Source organism: Pan troglodytes, chromosome 16 (genome assembly GCF_028858775.2).
Source record: "Pan troglodytes isolate AG18354 chromosome 16, NHGRI_mPanTro3-v2.0_pri, whole genome shotgun sequence".
NCBI classification, from domain to species: Eukaryota; Metazoa; Chordata; class Mammalia; order Primates; family Hominidae; genus Pan; species Pan troglodytes.
In genome coordinates, this window is record NC_072414.2 from 11,879,772 (window position 1) to 11,897,607 (window position 17,836).

A 17,836-nucleotide genomic window follows, 5' to 3' on the forward strand; every position below is an offset into this window, starting at 1 on the left:
TGGGAATATAAATCAAACAAAACTGGCTGTGGCCAGGTGTGGTGGCTTATGCTTGTAATCCCAGCACTATGGGAGACCAAGGCAGGTGGATCACCTGAGGTCAGGAGTTCAAGACCAGCCTGACCAACGTGGTGAAACACCATCTCTACTAAAAATTAAACAGCCGGATGTGGTGCGGGGTGCCTGTAATCTGAGCTACTCGGGAGGCTGAGGCAGGAGAGTCGCTTGAACCTGGGAGGCGGAAGTTGCAGTGAGCCAAGGTCATGCCACTGCACTCCAGCCTGGGCAACCACAGCAAAATCCCACCTTTAAAAAAAAAACAAAAAAAAACAAAAAAAAAAACAAAACATTGTCCATGCCATGAATGAAAAATTGTTGATGAGGTGTATATGTAGGGCAATTACATTATTTTTCTCAACTTTTTTTAGGTTTGGAACTTTTTATTGAACACATGCACACGTCCCTTGATAACTGGGGCTGCTTCCCCATTATTCTTGTAGTAGCCCTTCTGATTTTCACTTCATCTTCAGTCTTGGAGATTCTGGATTTTTTTGTGTGTGGCAATTTCAAGTATGCCTTTGCAAGGAGTATCCAGCATGTCTACCTACTCAGCCGTATTATCAGAAACAGAAATATTTTCCAGATTCTTGTCTTGTCCTATTTAGACTTCTTAAGTTCCAAGAACAATCACCTTCTACTAGACACTCTGATGTTGGAAGACAAAGCATATTTTGTAAGTAGCATGATTTCTGGGCTCATATTTAGAACAGAGCCACAGCTTTCAACAACCCAAAAATAACTTACTGTGACTCACCAAATTTAGAAAGATGGAGATTATTAAAAAAAAGAAAACCTTAATTTACTATGTGACCTCTAAGTATCTCGGCTGAACATTGTAAATGTAGAAAGGTAAATCAAAAGATATAGAGACTGTAATCATGCACTTAATAAAGCACTAAATCAAAATATTTTTGGCATACGTGAAAGAGTTTAATTTTATCACATTTTTTACTGGCACTATAGCTATTTGCAAGTACATATAAAACTACAGTGTTACATACAAACTACCAAAAAAGAACTTTTTAAGAAATGAGACTCATCTAGCAACTTTATTTAAAAGTTTATCTTCAGGGAATAATTAAGGATGGCCGTACAAAAGGATTTAGCCATGGCATGAGAATGTTCTCCCTGGCAAACCAATGGAAATTATTAAATGTGCAAAATGGAACTGTTGGAATAAATTCTAATGCCTTCATATGACCGTATATTTAACCTTTTAAAATGATATTGAAGAGTTGCATACATTGACTTAAACACACATTTGTAACACATCACTGAATAGGAGAAATATGGGCCAGCAAAGAACATAGAGTTGGTCCAATTTCTACAAAAAAAAGAAGACTGTAATAGCATGACAGCAGGGAAGGGGGACTATGTCAACGTATGTGTGTATGTATGTATATGCATAGCAAGTATGAACTTGAAAAGATATATTTCAAATTGTTTACATAGATTACCTCAGAGAGGTAAATAACTTTGGACTTTGGTGTTCTGTATTCCACATGCTCTGAATTTTCTTTTTTTATTTAAATAGAGATGGGATCTTAGCCAGGAGCAGTGGCTCACCCCTGTAATTCCAGCACTTTGGGAGGCTGAGGAGGGCGGATTGTTTGAGGCAGGAGTTCAAGACCAATCTGGCCAACACGGCAAAACTCTGTCTCAACTAAAACTTCAAAAATTAGCCAGGGGCGCAGTGGCTCATGCCTGTAACCCCAGACACTCGACAGACTGAGGCATGAGAATTGCTTGAACCAGGAGGCAGAGGTTGCAGTGAGCCGAGATCACACCACGGCACTCCAGCCTGGGCAACAGACCAAGACTCTGTCAAAAAACAAAACAAAATAAAACAAAACAACAACCACAACAACAAAACAGTAATAAAGAGAAAACCTAATGGACAGGAGCAATGTCTCATGCCTGTAATCCCAGTGCTTTGGGAGGCCAAGATGGGAGAATTGCTTGAGGCCAGGAGTTCAAGACCAGCATTGGCAACATAGTAAGACCTTTTCTCTACAAAAAAATTTAAAAATTAGCCAGGCATAGTAGTGCATGCTTATACTCCCAGCTACCTGGGAGGCTGAGGTGGGAGGATCACTTGAGCCTGAGAGTTGGAGGTTGCAGTAAGCTGTGATCATACCACCAGAGAGCCACGACCCCATCCCCGCCTCCTTCCTCTGTCCTATGCTAGCAATAAATAAGTTTCCCAGCCACAAATAATTATTACAACCTCCTCCCCATGTGCCAGCTCCAACCTCAGCTAGGTATGACACAGGGGCAGCCCTACCCGCTGGAATATACAAAACCTTACACAGACACAATGTGTACACCGGGGAACGGAGGCCACCCCAGCAGCCCGTGCCCTCGCCTGGTCCACAGTTAGCACCACTGTCCTGCCTCTCTGAATAAGAAGGGAGCCCCCCTGAGGGAAAAGTTGCTATGGTGAGAGTAAGGGGGGCATCAGGCGTCCTCCAAACAAACCAACACCACCAGCCTCTGGCTCTTAAATAACAATCATCATCATCCAGAAATTTAGGGACTCAGCCCTGGTCAAGGTGGCAAAGGGTCTGTTTGTCTTTCCCCATTAGACAGAGGTCTTGTCCTGCTACCCTAATTGTAAAGGGGTGCCTGGGAAGGGGTGGTAGGGACATGGTGGCAGTGGAGACTCCAGCCCCACTTCTCCAGGCTTTGCTGACAGGGGCCTCCTTTTAATTTTTATTTTTATTCCATGACTTTTTAAAAAAATCCCATAACTTCTTTTTCATAACTTTTTTTGTAACTTTTCATAAAACTTTTTTCTACTTTTTTCCCACAAGTTTTTTTGCCACAACTTTTTCACATTTTTTTATCCCATAACTTATTTGCCCCATAACTTTTTTTAATAAAAAGTTATTTAATAAAATAACTTTTTATAAAACTTTAATGAAAGTTTTTTAATAAAAAAACCCATAACTTTTTTATTTTGGTTTTTAAGAAACACTTGCATAGTTATATTACAACTTTGTAAAAATGAAACACATTATCTCATGCCAAGCATGCCCAGCATTTGCACAGTATCAATACCTTTAATACTATAGTTTTCAAGAAACGCAAAATAAAATTTTAAGGCAAAAACAACACATTGAAACAACTTAATAATTTATTACATTACAGTGGCATCACACCAGCAGTCAATAAGGCCACTCTAGGGAAAAATCTTTCAGTATTTCCATCACACATTCTGTTTACAATAATTCATAAACTGGTAAAATTCATTCTAAGAAAACTTGGCAAATAAAACTTTGGATTGGAATTGGCATTTCTTTCTCTGCTTTTCGTTCCCACCATTTCTTTCTTTTATACTACAGTATTCATATTTTAAAATGTTTTAAATTATTTCAGAACATTAAGATAGCAGTTACATTTTTAATAGTTATATTATTTTAAAATGACTCTTTAAGATAAAGTTTTAGAGAAACTATATTACGGATAGGGCTGATTTACATTTTCAAATTTTCTAAAATCAGCTTTGGTTTCAGAGCTGATTTTTTTTTCATTTCTGGAAAATTATCAGGTTTAATCAAATACTTTTAAAATGATTATTATATATTGCCATCTTTAAATAGGTGTTTTGATTCTTCCTACAGAAATTAAAATGTATTCAGTGGAACTCACATTTTAAAATTCTATGTTTCTGATGAACTCTAACATTCCAATGTTGCCTTCTAAGCAAACTGAAAGCTGCCTTATACTGAATGAGGAAGAGCACAAATACTCGGCTGAATGAGGTATCGCAAAAGACTGCATGCACTTTGGAGAAAGACTTAAGTTATTGTCATACAATTTCCATTCTTTTTAGCTTTTTCTTAAATATATGACAAATACCTACACAAAGAGTGGTATTTCAGTCAATATAGTAAATTTATTTTCCAGACTGACCTTCAGCTTAAATATGCCAGTGTGTGATTTAATCCATAGGCACCTCATGAACACATTATTGTCAGATTGGTTACAGATGCTAAACGCTATCCGAAGGTCATTCCTAGTCACTGATATTTATCAGGGTAAAAGTGAAGTGATTTCAACGATAAAAGTACCTTTGAAATAATTTATCAATGTATTAGATAAACCCAGTTTCAGAATGATAAAAGAAAAAACGTTAGACCAAATAATGTGGCTGATTAACAGTGGTCCGATTTCTAGCCCGAGGGTTTAAAATGCTCTTAAAGTAACTGTCTTTAAACTGAACTCAAAGAATGCAAAAGCGGCAAGTTCAGAAAATAAAAGGCGAGAACAGGACTTTAAGTGCATTTTAAACCCACGGGCTAGAAATCGTACCACTGTTAATTAGCCGCATTATTTGGTCTAACATTTTTTCTTTATCATTCTGAAACTGGGTTTATCTAATACATTGATACATTCATAAAATTTGGAAGAGTCAGTTGAAGTCACAAGGACCGAATATTTGCACTCTTTCAGTGAATGCCAGCAAATCTGTTATCCCATCGGTAAAATCGTATTGTTGCTCTCCTGTTAATGTCATATTTATAGAAGTATCATGAGGATGCCAAATGCTAAAAATGGAGATGATCTAGTAACTAGAAATCCCCACCGCAGGGAGCACACACACCTATCTCCCTGCATCCTAACAATGTGATGTGTTTTGGAACACAGACATTAGAACTTCATGAAGTTTTAACTGTTGAGTCTTTCCCAAGCATCATCAAGTTACGATTTAGGCAATATATAACTGAAATGCATTCATTCATCATGCATAGGCACAATCACATAAATATTGCACAAAATATGTCCCGAACAGAAACCCAGAGGTACAAAAACATATTTCACTTTGTAAAGAAGTCTGTGAGAAAATATAACTCTGTGATTGTATAGACATGTTTCCTGATAATACATTGACATTCACGAACAGTAGATTGCACTGCAGTTTGTACACATTTTAAGTTTCATAAACTTCTCCTTGATTTTCAAAGATAGTATAATACCGTCTACTAAAACTCCTTTTTGTTTCAACTAAGTATCTCACATATATTAGTTTATAATAATGTTTCTATTATTTTTTAAAGTGTTTTCCATTCAAGGAAAAAGAAGTAAATTCCTATGTCAGAGTAACCAAGGTGGTTGAAGAATAGGTATTAGCCAAAGAGGTCTAGATGGTAAAATCAATCTTCAAGCCTCAAAGAATCTCCCTGAACAGAGAGGAATGCCAGGTGTCACACAGCTTTCCTTCACTCTAATTCATTCTTGACTAGAGCCTGTATGCCTGTTCCAGGGACATTTGAACTCGTAAAGGATTTTTTATGATCTTCACTAAATACATTAAGAAGAATGCCAACCAGTGCCCTTTTGTGTACTGGGGCATGTAGTCATGTGATTAAAACAGGTAACATGAACTCTGACTTTAAAATGTATTGTAGATACAAATGCTCTAAGCTAGGAAAGGATTTCCACATCCACAGTCAATGATGGGAACCTTTCATTCCTCAGAAATAAGCCCTTTTTAGGTCATCGAAAAAGAGTACAACTGCTGCAGCTCATGATGCAGTATCTTCATGAGCCCAGAGCACATACAAATCCTAAGGGAACCACCATAATACACCGCTAATTCCTGGCACCGGAACAGATGAAACACACTCTATCCTGCACGTACCTGCCAGAGGAGGCCACTTTCCTCTTCTGTGAGATTTAAAAAGCTCCCCCAAAAGGTTATCACTCCCATCACCAATACACAGAAAATGGAGGAAAGGCTGTTTCCGGTTCTTGGCCTTTAAACAACTCTAAATGTCAGTACTCATAGTGGCATATTACAAAGTAATAAACAGTGCACACTTGGGGGCAAACTACATATTGAGCTAACGAAGAGCTCACTGATTAAGATTAGATCAAACAACAGCAGAACATAGGCAAATTTTGTCTGAATTCTGTAGTGAATATACATGCTGCAATAACATTAAAAAAGCATGGCAGCCTATTCCAAACCAAAGAGAACAGTTGTGGGCAAAGAGTGGGTCTTTGTGTGTTTGAACTCCCACCACGTAAGGGCAAACTCGATATGCTTGCTAATGACCTACAATTATGAAATTAAAAAAGAAAAATGCTAAAGGATGCCAGAGTGAACATCAGTGAGAGCCACAGACACCCACTCTCTTTTAACTTTTTACAAATAAACTTCAACTATAAATTAGAAACACAAATAATCATGAGTGACTCTAACATTCAAAGGAAGTAAATGAATTGTGTAGGAGATTAACCCCATAACTTGGTTTCTTATTTAAAAATTTCTTGAGCAGCTCTTTGATGATGGTGATGTTTATCTCCTTCTTCTTGGCAGCCAAGCCCAGCGAAAGAATGGCACACAGCAGTTGCTGCCCAAGCCTGGGTGCTCCTGGTGGTCCTGCACGATGGGCTGTGCAGTAGGCTTGTCAAGGAGAGGATCCTCCCTGGCCTCTCCTTGGGCAGAGGAGGTGAGGCTCACCTCACAAAGATCTTTGGAGAGAGGGAGGCGGGGATCTCAGCACAGTGGGAGCCCCCTCTTCCTGCCTGCCCACCCCACCTGAGGACTGTACTCACCACCATGCTTGTCTGCAGCCCCAAGCTCCTGGGGAGCTGGGGCTCCTGGACCGGGCTCATCAGCAGGGTTGTGGGCAGCGGCCAGGAATTTTCTGTGCCCATTGTTGTAGTTGCTGTAAGCCGCAATACCATCTGCTGCAGCTCCAGCAGCTTCACCTGGAGGGAGGGGTGCTCAGCTGCCATGCCGCTGCCTGCGCCCACCCTCACACCCACCCCCACCCCCACCCCCACAGAGATGTTGCCCACACTACCTTCATCTCCTCCCTGAGCTCCAGCCTGATGGTGTCCTCCTCCCAGTGCCGCATCTTTGGCACGGCCCCCTGGTTCTGATAACAGGTGATGGATTTTCCTGCGGGAGGACAGGGCTCAGATGCTGGGGCCCCTCCGACGGCCCTGTAGCTCCCCCTGCCGTGCGCTGGCCTCCCACTCACTGATGGCATCTCTCTCGCCAGTGATGGATGAAGCGAAGTTCTTTTTTCTTCACCAGCTCACTCAGGTCTGCCTTCTCCTCCAGGTGGTCCATAAAGCTGCTCTGGAGCCAAAATATTGCAGTCACATCTCGGCAGCAACCTGCCCTCACGTGGCATTTTCAAGTCATGGAGAAGGTGGAGGTGAGTCCTGGCATGGGCCAGCTTCTCCGTGACTTCCTGCAGGGCCCAGTGGGTCTCCCCACTCACAGACTCGCCCCCAGGCCCTGGGGCTCCAGGGCCTCTGGCTGCCTCTGGCTCCTTCTGGGCTGAGGCCACCGGGTGAGCCAGGCGCTGGCAGCACACCCTCTGCTCTTTCACCTGCTCTTGTAACTGTGCCTGCTTCTCCTGGGCACTAGCTCCAGCGGACTTGAAAAATGCCACCTGAGGGCAAGATGTGAGCATTCTTCTAGGGGCATACACAGAAGAAATGGGGCAGAGAGGTGGAGCGCAGCCCCTTCCCTTGGGGCCTCAGAGAGTGCACCTGTTGGTCACAGGTGAAATGGTGTGTGACCACTGGCTCTCGGAAGGGGTGAGGGTCCAGAGAAATCAGAAGGCAGGGAAACGAGGAGCATAAAGGGGTCTTGGAGGGACCACAGAGAAAGGTGGCAAAATGGGTGCGGGGGGAGTCAGGCTCACCATGGCCTCCCTGTTCTCCAGGTCCTCTGGGACACTCGGCATGGGCTGAGGTGCCTCCTCCCCCTCACTGTCCAGATGTTCTCCTCCGTGTCCTGTGGGGGGTGGCCAGAGGGGTCTTCAGACAACCCAACAAGGGAGGTACTGTGGGCCCACCTCTACCTCCACCCTCACTGTGTAACCCTGAGCCAGCCCCTCCCCAGAGAGGAATGAGCTGTTGTTCTTTATTTTTACTTTTAAGAATCAAGATCTTGCTATTCCGCCCAGGCACACTCCCACTACTGGTCGATGTGGGAGTTCTGACCTGCTCCCTTTCTGACCTTGGCCAGTTCAGCCATCCTTAGGCAACTTGGTGACCCCCCGCTCACAGGAGGTCACCACACTGATGCCGAACTTAGTGCAGGCACCCGGTCGGCGTAATGACCAGCTGTTCTAAAGGTCTCTTCCAACTCCTCAATCCTATGCTGCTAGCAGTCCCCGCTTCCTACTGGGGCTCTCTCCTCTTCCTCTGAGCGGTCTCCCGTACCTTCCCCAGGGAGAGCCATGAGGCTAGGCTGGGCTGTTAGCTGCTGGTTCTGCTGGCTGGCCGCTTCCAGGTGCTCCTAAGGGGCCAGGAAAGAGTGAGAAGGGATGGAGTTTGCCGGGTCGTCCCCCTCACAGCCCCATCCTCGGCAGCTCCCTCCCCTGGGTCTCCTGCAACTTTTGGCAGGCCATCTCAGCCACTGCTTTGCCCCAAGCTTCCTGCTGCTGCAGCTGGTTCATTAGCTGGGTCTGTTGCAGTCACTGCCTGTACAGCGCCTCCATCTCACAGGTCAGCTGCTGATAGGCGGCCACCTGCTGCTGATAGGTGGCCACGGACTGCTGCAGGTGACCCAGGTAATGGTCTGGCTGCTGCTGCAGACTCTGAGCCTCTTGGCTCTTCAGCTCCACCTGCAGGAAGACCCTGGGTGTGAGGGCACGTGGTGGCTGGTTTCCAGATTCTGGGCCCATTAATAGGGTAGCGAGGGCACTGTGGGGCTCTGTCAGCTACTCAGGCGCCTGTCCCCTTACTCCAGGCCTAAGTGACTGCCTCCCTTTCCTAGAACCCCATGCCTCCTTCCCCAGCCTCAAATCTCATACCCTCTTCTCATTTAATCCTCAGCACCTCTGTAAGGAAAATGCTAACTTCCCTTTGAAGTGAAAGAAACAGAGACTTAGAGATGCAAAGTACTTGAATGGTGACCAGTGGAACCGAGGCTGGAATCCAGTTTTAATCTAAGGAGTCTTTTTGTTTTGTTTTCAGACAAGAGTGTCACTCTGTGGCCCAGGCTGGAGTGCAGTGGTGCAATCTCAGCTCACTGCAACCTCCACCTCCTGGGTTGAAGCAATTCTCGTGCCTCAGCTTCCCGAGTAGGTGGAATTACAGGCATGCGCCACAATGTCCTGCTAATTTTTTTTTTTTTTTTTTTTTTTTGTAATTTTAGTAGAGATGAGGTTTTACCACATTGGCCAGGCTGATCTCAAACTCCCGACCTCAAGTGATTCTCCTGCCTCAGCCTCCCAAAGTGCTGGGATTATAGGCATGAGCCACTGCACCTGGCATAAGGAGCCTGTTATACCACTGTCTCTTCCCCTGTGATTGGGGGCTCCATGCCTCTAGCTAGGATGATGTTGTCCAGACCTGAGAGGAGCCCAGGGCTACCCACCTTTAAAAGTCAGAGGCAGGAAGCAAGAAACAGGACTGCCCTGGGGGGTGCTGTGGTCACCAGCCCCCAGGCTGGAAGCTGCCTCTGGCCTGGCACCTCCCCTCCCAAGAGGCTGCTGCCCGCCTCCCAGCCCTTCTTGGATGGGGTGGAGGTTTCCGACTCCTTCACCTCACCAAGCTTCTCCTGTAGCTCCTTTACTTGCTGCTCCAACTGCAGTGCGCTCTTGTTCTCATTGTTCTGGACAGAGAGAAGCAATCAGCAGCCACCCACTGCAGCTGGAGACCCCAGAACTTGGTGTCTGCCTCCCATGGCACTGGGAAGGCTGGAGGCAGGTTAGAAAAATCACCCCCTCTCTCCCACAGCCACCTGGCTCACAGGTGCCTTTAGAAGTAACATTTCATGTGAGGGCTACACTGCCCCATTTTAGAGGTGGGGAAACAAAGGCCCGGAGGGCTAGGGAGGAGGGCAGGCTCCCCAGTTTGGGCAACGCACCAGCTCCTCCAAGACGCTCTGTGGCTTGGCCAGCTGCTGAAGGCTCTTGTGCTGCTCCTGAAGCCTCTCCTCCTGCTTCCGAAGCCTCTCTTCCTGCTCCTGAATCCTCTCTTCTTGTCCCCGGTTCAGGAGACTTATGCGCTGATTGTTTTTGACCTGGGCCTGGAGCTCTCCTGCCACTCTCTCTAGTTCCTTCCTCAGGTGCTGCAGCTCCACCTCAGAGGGCACTGCTGGGGGCTCCGGGGGCAAGGGTTCAGCTGAGAAAGGAAGCAGATAATAAGGGCCTCTGGATTCTCGGAAAAGAAAAACCCTCCTCTTGGCGCACAGCTCCTCTCAGGCTCCTCAAACTTGGCCTCACTGCTAATGATTCCTCGCACCCAGATGGTAGCCAGTCTTCCAAAGCACTTTCAGAAAAAGAGCACTGCGGGTGGCTGGCAACGGGCCCTCTTTGCTGATGGGGACACTGAGACTCATTGAGATGACAAGACTTGCCGTCTCCTGGCACAGACCTCTTTCCCTCTGCCTCAAAGCCCTTCCATCCACCCACCTCCCTGGGGCACTCTAAGCCACCCTCACAGCCCTCTGATGCCAGTCCTGCTGCCAGGCCATGCCAGCCCCATCTTACCCGTCTGGTTTTTGAGTTTGGACAAGCTCCTCTCCAGCTTCTCTACCCGACGCATATCTTGCTGCTTCTCTTTCTTTAATGTGCAAATCTGCCCAACGCACAGGGGGAAAGGGCCCTGGAGAGAGGGGCTGGTGGCTGGACAGGCTGCCCTCTCCCTCTCTGCCCCTACCTCCACAAAGCCCAGACCCATGACCACCTCTGGCTGTACTATTCCCATTTTACAGATGAACAGAAAGATCCAGTGACCAATCTAATGTGGGGGGGCTGAAGGGTCAGATCTCACCTCCTGTGACATTTTTCTCATCCTCTGCTGCCACCGGGCCCTCTCTCCTTTTAGATGTTCAGCATACTCATGTCTTTCTAATTGGAGTTGTTGAAATGACTCCTTCAACTGCAAGAATGGGCACAGAAGTTAGGAAGGGCTGTCACTGGTCCTCACCTGCTCCTGGCCACCTGGGGTCATCGTCCTTCCACATAACTCCCTCGGAAAACCTCACCTGTGTCAGCTGCGCTTTCAGCAGTGCCTCCTCCCGCATGGACTGCTCTAACTTCCACTCCGTACGTGCTTTACTGGGGCTGGACCACTGGATGGCGAAGAGTGAGAAGTTTCAATCTGGAGAGCCTGGGCCATTCCACACAGTGCCCCTTAAAAGGGCTAGGGCTAGGCCCAATATACAACTCGGTCAGTAAAGATCAAGGCATTTCCAAGCCCGTGGTCTGGTTTTTAAAAGAACTCAGTAAAGTTGGAATGGACAGGGAATGAGATTGAATTTATAGCTGGCTAACAAGAGGCCCAGAGAGATCAGATAATATTGCTATTGTTATTACTGTTATTATTACCACTGTTTGAACCTTTGTGGAATGCTTCACCAGGTACCGTGCTAACAATCCCATTTAATCCTCACAGCCACCATAGGAGACAGTTACTATGATTCCCTCTATTGTGGAGATGATAAAACATGGAGTATTTGAGGTTAAGTGCTTGCCTAAGTTCACTTAGGCAGAGCTGGGATAAAAACACCCAGGTCTATCCAATTCTCTAAGCCCGTTTTTCTTGCTGGGGATGGGGGCACAGATAGGAAGGGGAAAATTAATCTTTTGTTCACTTTTTGAAAGGATGATACATTTGCATAGTTCAAAACTCAGAAGGTACAGAAGGGAAGTATCTCCCGGCCATCTTGTTGCTCTCTCCTGAATTTTTTATGAACCCTTGCAGACATGTTTTATGTATATTATCATAGTATGTACACACACACACACACACACACACACACATGCACACGTTTCCTCTTTCTACAGAAATGGTAACATACTAAAGGTACTCTTCTGTACCTTCACAGTACAAGTACCCAATACCCCACCTAGGACTTGCCCAAGACCACAGCCAGGTAAGGGCGGGGCAGGCACTTGGCCTCCAAGCTCTGCGTCCAGTGCTCACTCCACACAGTGACCCCCAACTCACCCACAGCAGCTGACTCAGCCCCAGGCTGCCACTAAAAACCATACAAAAAAGTAGCAAGAAACGGCCATGCTGCCTTCTGGGCAGGACATGCCATCCTGCAGAAGGGACCTTTAGGCTCACTCCTCCATCTGCAAAGCCAGGCTCCCAGGGGATGGGGCAGGTGGCTGGACTCACCTGGTTTGCCTTCTTCTTCTGTGTGGCCATGACATCAGAGAGAACACTCTCTAACTCTCCTTTACGCTGCAATGAATGTTGCAGGCGGACAGCCAGATCCTTGGACTTTTCTGTAATGAGAGAGTTGAGATGGGACCCAAAGGACTCCCCCTGAAGACCTGTCAAAGTGCCAGGTTGAAGGATGACAGGGTGCCCAGATTCCCACCTTCAAAGTATCTGAGAGAACGTTTCATGTGGTACAGGTCTGTATTTAGTTCCTCTTTCTGTATGTTCAATGTCTGGATTTGAACCTTTGGGAGAAAAGACAAGCAAGTGCTGAAAGAGAAGGAAAGAAACCTTCTCCGGAGGACAGGAGGAAACTGCACACCCTCCACTCACCTCTAGCTCCCTTTCGGCTTTCTGTCTCTCGTTGTTTGCTTTCTTTTCCTGTAGGAAGAGGAAGACAGAGCTCTTACCAGGGGGAGGCAGAGATGGCACAGCAAGAGACATGCCCCCAGAATGCCACCAATGCCCCAGGACAGGCCCACCCATGGGACCGGGTTATCAGGGATCCTGTGGGGATGGGGTGGACTCTGGGGGGTGAGCCTTCTTCCCCAGGCTGGGAGTGGGTGAGACGAGACTGGGGCCTGTATGTCTGAGTGCCCCCCAAACCCAGCAGTCATGTTGCGAGGAAACGAAATCACGTTACTTCTTCCAGCTGATGTTCCACTTGTTTCTTCTGTTGTTTCTGTGGGAGAGTCAAATAAGGTGATGGAGGGTGGCCCCCTCAACTCTATTCCCCAGACCAGGAAGCGGTAGGCAGGGGCCAGGAATGGATTTTAAAGGCAAAGTTCCCAGACATAATGGGAACACAAACCGGTAAACTCTCCTCAAGCTCCCAAGGACAGAGGATTTGGGTCTTTGTTGGCTTTTGCCCACAGCCACAGAACTCAAAGTCTGAATCTGGAATCTCTTGAGAGGACAGAAACATAAACCTCTAGAGATGGAGTTTCAGAAAGGCCCCTCCTGCTGGCAGCTTGTGATTTAGAAAAGTGGGTTCATTCAATAAACATTTACTGCGCATGTATGGACCAGGTACGGTTCTTCACAGCAGATATAGGATGGAAAAGGACAGACAGGAGCCCTTAGCCCTGAGGTTTCCATTCTCGGGGGCCTTTAAATCTCAGACTCGAGAGCTAACAGAGACCTTTGATACTCACTACCTCCTCTGGAAACACGAGCCCAAAAAGGAGAGGTGGCTTGTCCAGAATCAAAGAGCAAATTAGGGACTGAGTCATGGCAGAAATACGGGGCCCTTGACAACCAGTCAGGCTAGCACTTCCCCAAGAGGCAACAACCCCAGGGCGTGTGTAGCAAGGACTCGAGCAGGGGTGTCTGGAGAGGAGAGAGTCGGCAAAGAGGGCAGCAAAAGAAGAGCCATGCTGCATGCTCTGGGGTCCCTCCAGGTGAGGCCTGGGCACCTAAGCTCCCTATTTGTCCCAGGCACCAGGGACCCCCAGCCCCTTTCTTCAGGGCCCCAAGGGGAAACTGGAGCCCAGGATTGGCAGCGTGGAATCAGGGGACCCCACCGGACTCTTACCAAAGATTTGATGGTGTTCTTCAGTTGACTGATTCCTACGAACCTTGAATCCAGGACTACTGCTCGTTCTTGGCACGGGCTCTGAGGTGCATGCAGAGAGGAGGAGGTGGAGCAGGAGTGGGGGGAGAGGTAGAGAGAACGATCATTAGGGCTGGGGTGTGTGGGCTGTCTCAGCTGGCAGAGGGGCACCCAGTCCCACCTGGAGGAGGAGGTTGGAGGGTTGACCCGAAGGGTCACTGCACCTCTGCCCAGAGCCTCTTACCTCCAGATCTTTCAGGGTAGCAGATGCTGTAGGGCCTTCCCTGTGGAAACCTGTTGCTGACTACAAGAGATGAGAGTGCACATGGAGATGTTCTGTCCCCCACAATGTCTGAGCCCTCTGACTTCCTTTCTTCCCCATCAACTGGTAACATTTTCTTTTCTGCCTATCTTGGACCCTTTGTCCCATAACTCCTTTGTGCTAACTTCTCTCATGGTTCTTATCTCCCCACCATCCCATCCTGGGGCCCCTTCAGTGACTCCTGATGGCAAGTGGCTGTTCTCATTGTCCTGGTTTCCCCTTGAGACTGGGGATGAGGAAAATCAAACCATATCCTGGGTGTCCTGAGTGTTTACAGCAGGCCATGTACTAGGGATTAACATAAAAACAACAATAACAAATCTCATGAAAATTTCACAAATGGAAGTGAAACAATATCACCTCTATTATACAGATATGAAAAGAGAGGCCCGATGAGGTCTAGCAACTTTTCCTAAATCATATCCCTAGCAGAGCAGATGGAGAGGCAGGATTCAAACCCAGAATTCCTTTTTTGTTTCTTTGAGACAGAGTCTTGCTCTGTCACCAGGCTGGAGTGCAGTGGCATAATCTTGGCTACTGCAAGCTCCACCTCCCAGGTTCACACCATTCTCTTGCCTCAGCCTTCTGAGTAGCTGGGACTACAGGCACACGCCACCACGCTTGGCTAATGTTTTTGTATTTTTAGTAGAGACAGGGTTTCACCGTGTTAACCAGGATGGTCTCGATCTCCTGATGTCATGATCCGCCTGTCTTGGCCTCCCAAAGTGCTAGGATTACAGGCGTGGGCCACCACACCCGGCTAAAGCCAGAATTCTTAACCAGTACCCAGCAGTCCATCCACAATCTTAAGAATTACCCTCTATTGCCCCTTGGGCCCCCTGTCCCCAGAAGCCTGGTCAGCAAAGACTCACATCCCCAGGTGACTGGCAACCACCAGAAGTGGCTGTCTCAGGGATACTGCCATTTGTTTTCCTGTTCCTGTTCGCTCCTGCTGGAACTCTAGGGCTGTTTTTCTGCCAATATTCTTTTAACTGTTGGAAAGAAGAGCAGTAATACTCATGAGAACCGTCAGCCCCTGCAGCCACATCCTCCTTTACAGTTTTTACAAAATACACTTACACACCATCTGATTTAATGACACCAACAACTGTACAAGGTGTTGTCACACTCATTTAGTGACTGAGAAGGATTGATATCATGGCTAGAAAAAAAAAAAAGAAAAAGGCAATACTGGAACTTTGAAACTCAGTCTTCTGACTCCAAGCTCTGAGGTTTTGCCAAGAATCAGCAGCTGCCAGGGATCAAAACCAGAGGCAGAGGTAGAAAGTAAACATTAAGTAGGCAGGAACTGTGTGCCATGTGGTTTAGAGTCACACATCCTCACACGTCTGTTAGTGTGAAGAAGTGCACCAGTACCTCTCAAACTCTTATATCAATGTGTCCTCATGGCAGAAGGCAGCCTTTCTGTGAAATCAGAATTTATCAGAAAGAGGACAACCCAAGCCTCATTTCAGAGAGAGGTCTGGTATACTCTTAGAAACCTATGTGACTGTCATCCCTAAGTACATTCATGTTTTTTCTCTTGATCTCAAGAGAATCAAGGGAAACTGATACTTCAGAAAGATGTCCCACATTTATCCTGTGGCACTCAAAGTACCCAAGCTTGAGATAATATGAGGAAGATTCAAGGTGTCAAGTTCAGTTTCCCAAGATCTATTCCACAGAAGATGAGCAAATCTCACTTCAGAGACCACTGACTGAAGGAGAGTCTGGTCCCAGAACCATGGAGAATTAGAATATGAGGTGGAGAACTCAGAAAAAAATGTTAAAATCTCTCTGGAAAGTAGAAGCCTGGGAGAAAACCAAACCAAACCCATTCTCTCATTGCCACCCAGAGATACTGTCAACATTTTGAGTTCATGGGGAAGTGTAGGCTTTTCCCACCGTCAACATCTATAAGGGAGTGAGGCAGCCTGGAACCTCTTGCTCCTAGGTCCCATAGTCTCCATTCCCCTTCCAGCTGGAAATTTGTGCTGTGACCAGAGGAACCAGAAATGGGGTTAGAACGCTTACGGGACTGGGTCGTAAGATCAAAGGCCAGTCTTGCAGTAACTGCAGTTACTAGGTGGGCTGTGACATCACAACATTCCACTCCTCCTGGTCGGGGGGAGGGACCATGTCAGCACCATGTCCAAGTCGCCGCTCCACGATGGGGGAGGGAAGCACAGGGTTGGGACCCAGCTCCTTGGAGACGCCAGCACAAAGAACCCAGGGAGGTCGACCTTGAGGCAGCAGGAGGGGAGGGCACAGTCTGCAGCAGGGAGTCCCAGGAGTCACCAGTCCAAAGTCACCCAGGGATGACTGGCGAGGGTGGGGCCTGGCTCCTTGGAGATGAGAGCCCAAAGAGCCCAGGGAGATCAAGCTTGGGGCGGCAGGAGATGAGGGCCCAGTAATGGAGCGGGAAGCCCCAGGAGTCACCCACCCAAAGTCACCTGGGGTGATTGGCGAGGGCAAGGACTGGGCTGCTTTCTGAAGGGGTGGGGCTGACTGACAAAACTTTGATGGGGGTAGCCCAGAGGCACCAGGGTTGGGGGGACCAGTCCAGTGTGCCTCAGGAGTCGTATAGACTCTGGCAGGGGTCTTGTCATCAGAGGGGATCTGTGGCTGGGTTGAGGGGCTATGACCCAGTGCGTTTTTACCTTTTTCTTGGCTGCAGCCAATTTGTTGTGTTGAGTTTCTTCTGCCATCGCAGGGTGGGGAGGGAGGCAGGGTTGGGGTCACAGCAGCAAAATCTCAATGAGAACCGATCAAGGCCTCCAGTCACCTACCAGGCAGCTGTGTGACTGAGCCAGAGGAGGCGTAACCAGGGCCCCAGTAGAATGCGGAATAGGGGCGTGGCCTTAATGCTCCAAGCCCATTGGTCAATGAGAAAGATGAAAAGGAAAGGGGGCGTGGCCAGAAAGCAGTGTGTCCAGAGGGACCTGTGGCTCACAAGGAAAGCTGCCCATGCAACCGCTCTCCCCACCCACTCTAAGAGAGGGGAGAGGCCTCCCACTCTGGAAGAGAAGAGGGGCCGGCTTTTGCTTTAAAAGCTTTAAAACTTTAAAAAATATATGTGTGTATACTTTATATATATGTGTGTCCGTGTGTGTGTATCTATGTTTTTCTCCATAGCTGTCTTCATTATCCAGCTTCTATGCAAGGTCTATGATTTTGGCCTATATTTTTCATCTTTGATTACAGTACAAAAATTACCAGTATTACCTTAACTGAGATACAGATCCTATAAAAATGGAAAATGCATAGCATGCTTGATGATTAATGAAGCAGACTATATTATCCAACATTCTAATAAGATAAAATAATCACAATGATTTCTCTTTTTTGGAAAAATGTTTCTCTTATTCTCCTACGTTTTCATTAAGATTTTTTTTCTTAAACAAGAAACATGTCTAATATCTGTAAAAACACAAAGCTTTTGGGCCGGGTGCAGTGGCTCATGCCTGTAATTCCAGGACTTTGAGAGCCCAAGGTGGGTGGATCATGAGGTCAGGAAATCCAGACCATCCTGGCTAACACGGTGAAACCCCATCTCTACTAAAAATACAAAAAAGGCCGGGCATGGTGGCAGGCAACTGTAGTCTCAGCTACTTGGGAGGCTGAGGCAGGAGAATGACATGAACCCCCGAGGTGGAGCTTGCAGTGAGCCAAGATCATGCCGCTGCACTCCAGCCTGGCTACAGAGGAAGACTCCATCTCAATAATTTAATTAATTAATTAATCAATTAATA

General features: G+C 47.0%; 1 protein-coding gene across 4 annotated transcripts; it reads right to left on the bottom strand.

Moving 5' to 3' along the window:
• Positions 1-3,102: 3,102 nt before the first annotated feature.
• LOC107968571 (putative golgin subfamily A member 8I) lies at positions 3,103-17,725 on the bottom strand. Of its 4 annotated transcripts, none has more exons than XR_010151575.1 (19): positions 16,745-17,725; positions 14,957-15,076; positions 14,007-14,066; positions 13,745-13,825; positions 12,854-12,892; positions 12,544-12,591; positions 12,371-12,455; positions 12,166-12,275; positions 11,027-11,113; positions 10,813-10,920; positions 10,530-10,617; positions 9,905-10,161; positions 9,581-9,649; positions 8,254-8,657; positions 7,731-7,822; positions 7,056-7,156; positions 6,876-6,973; positions 6,625-6,780; positions 3,103-6,540 (listed from the first exon to the last, which is right to left on the bottom strand). XR_010151575.1 is itself a non-coding variant. In XM_024349082.2 (19 exons), the coding sequence occupies exons 1-19, from the start codon at positions 16,790-16,792 to the stop codon at positions 6,365-6,367; spliced, it is 1,899 nt and encodes a 632-aa protein (XP_024204850.2). In that variant the 5' UTR covers positions 16,793-16,822; the 3' UTR covers positions 3,103-6,364. The 4 variants fall into 4 exon arrangements, 3 of the variants coding, with proteins under 3 accessions (XP_024204850.2, XP_054523273.1, XP_054523274.1); XM_024349082.2 differs by having other exon boundaries at positions 8,254-8,329; positions 16,745-16,822; XM_054667298.2 differs by lacking the exon at positions 9,581-9,649 and having other exon boundaries at positions 8,254-8,329; positions 16,745-17,644.
• Between the last annotated feature and the right edge of the window lie 111 nt (positions 17,726-17,836).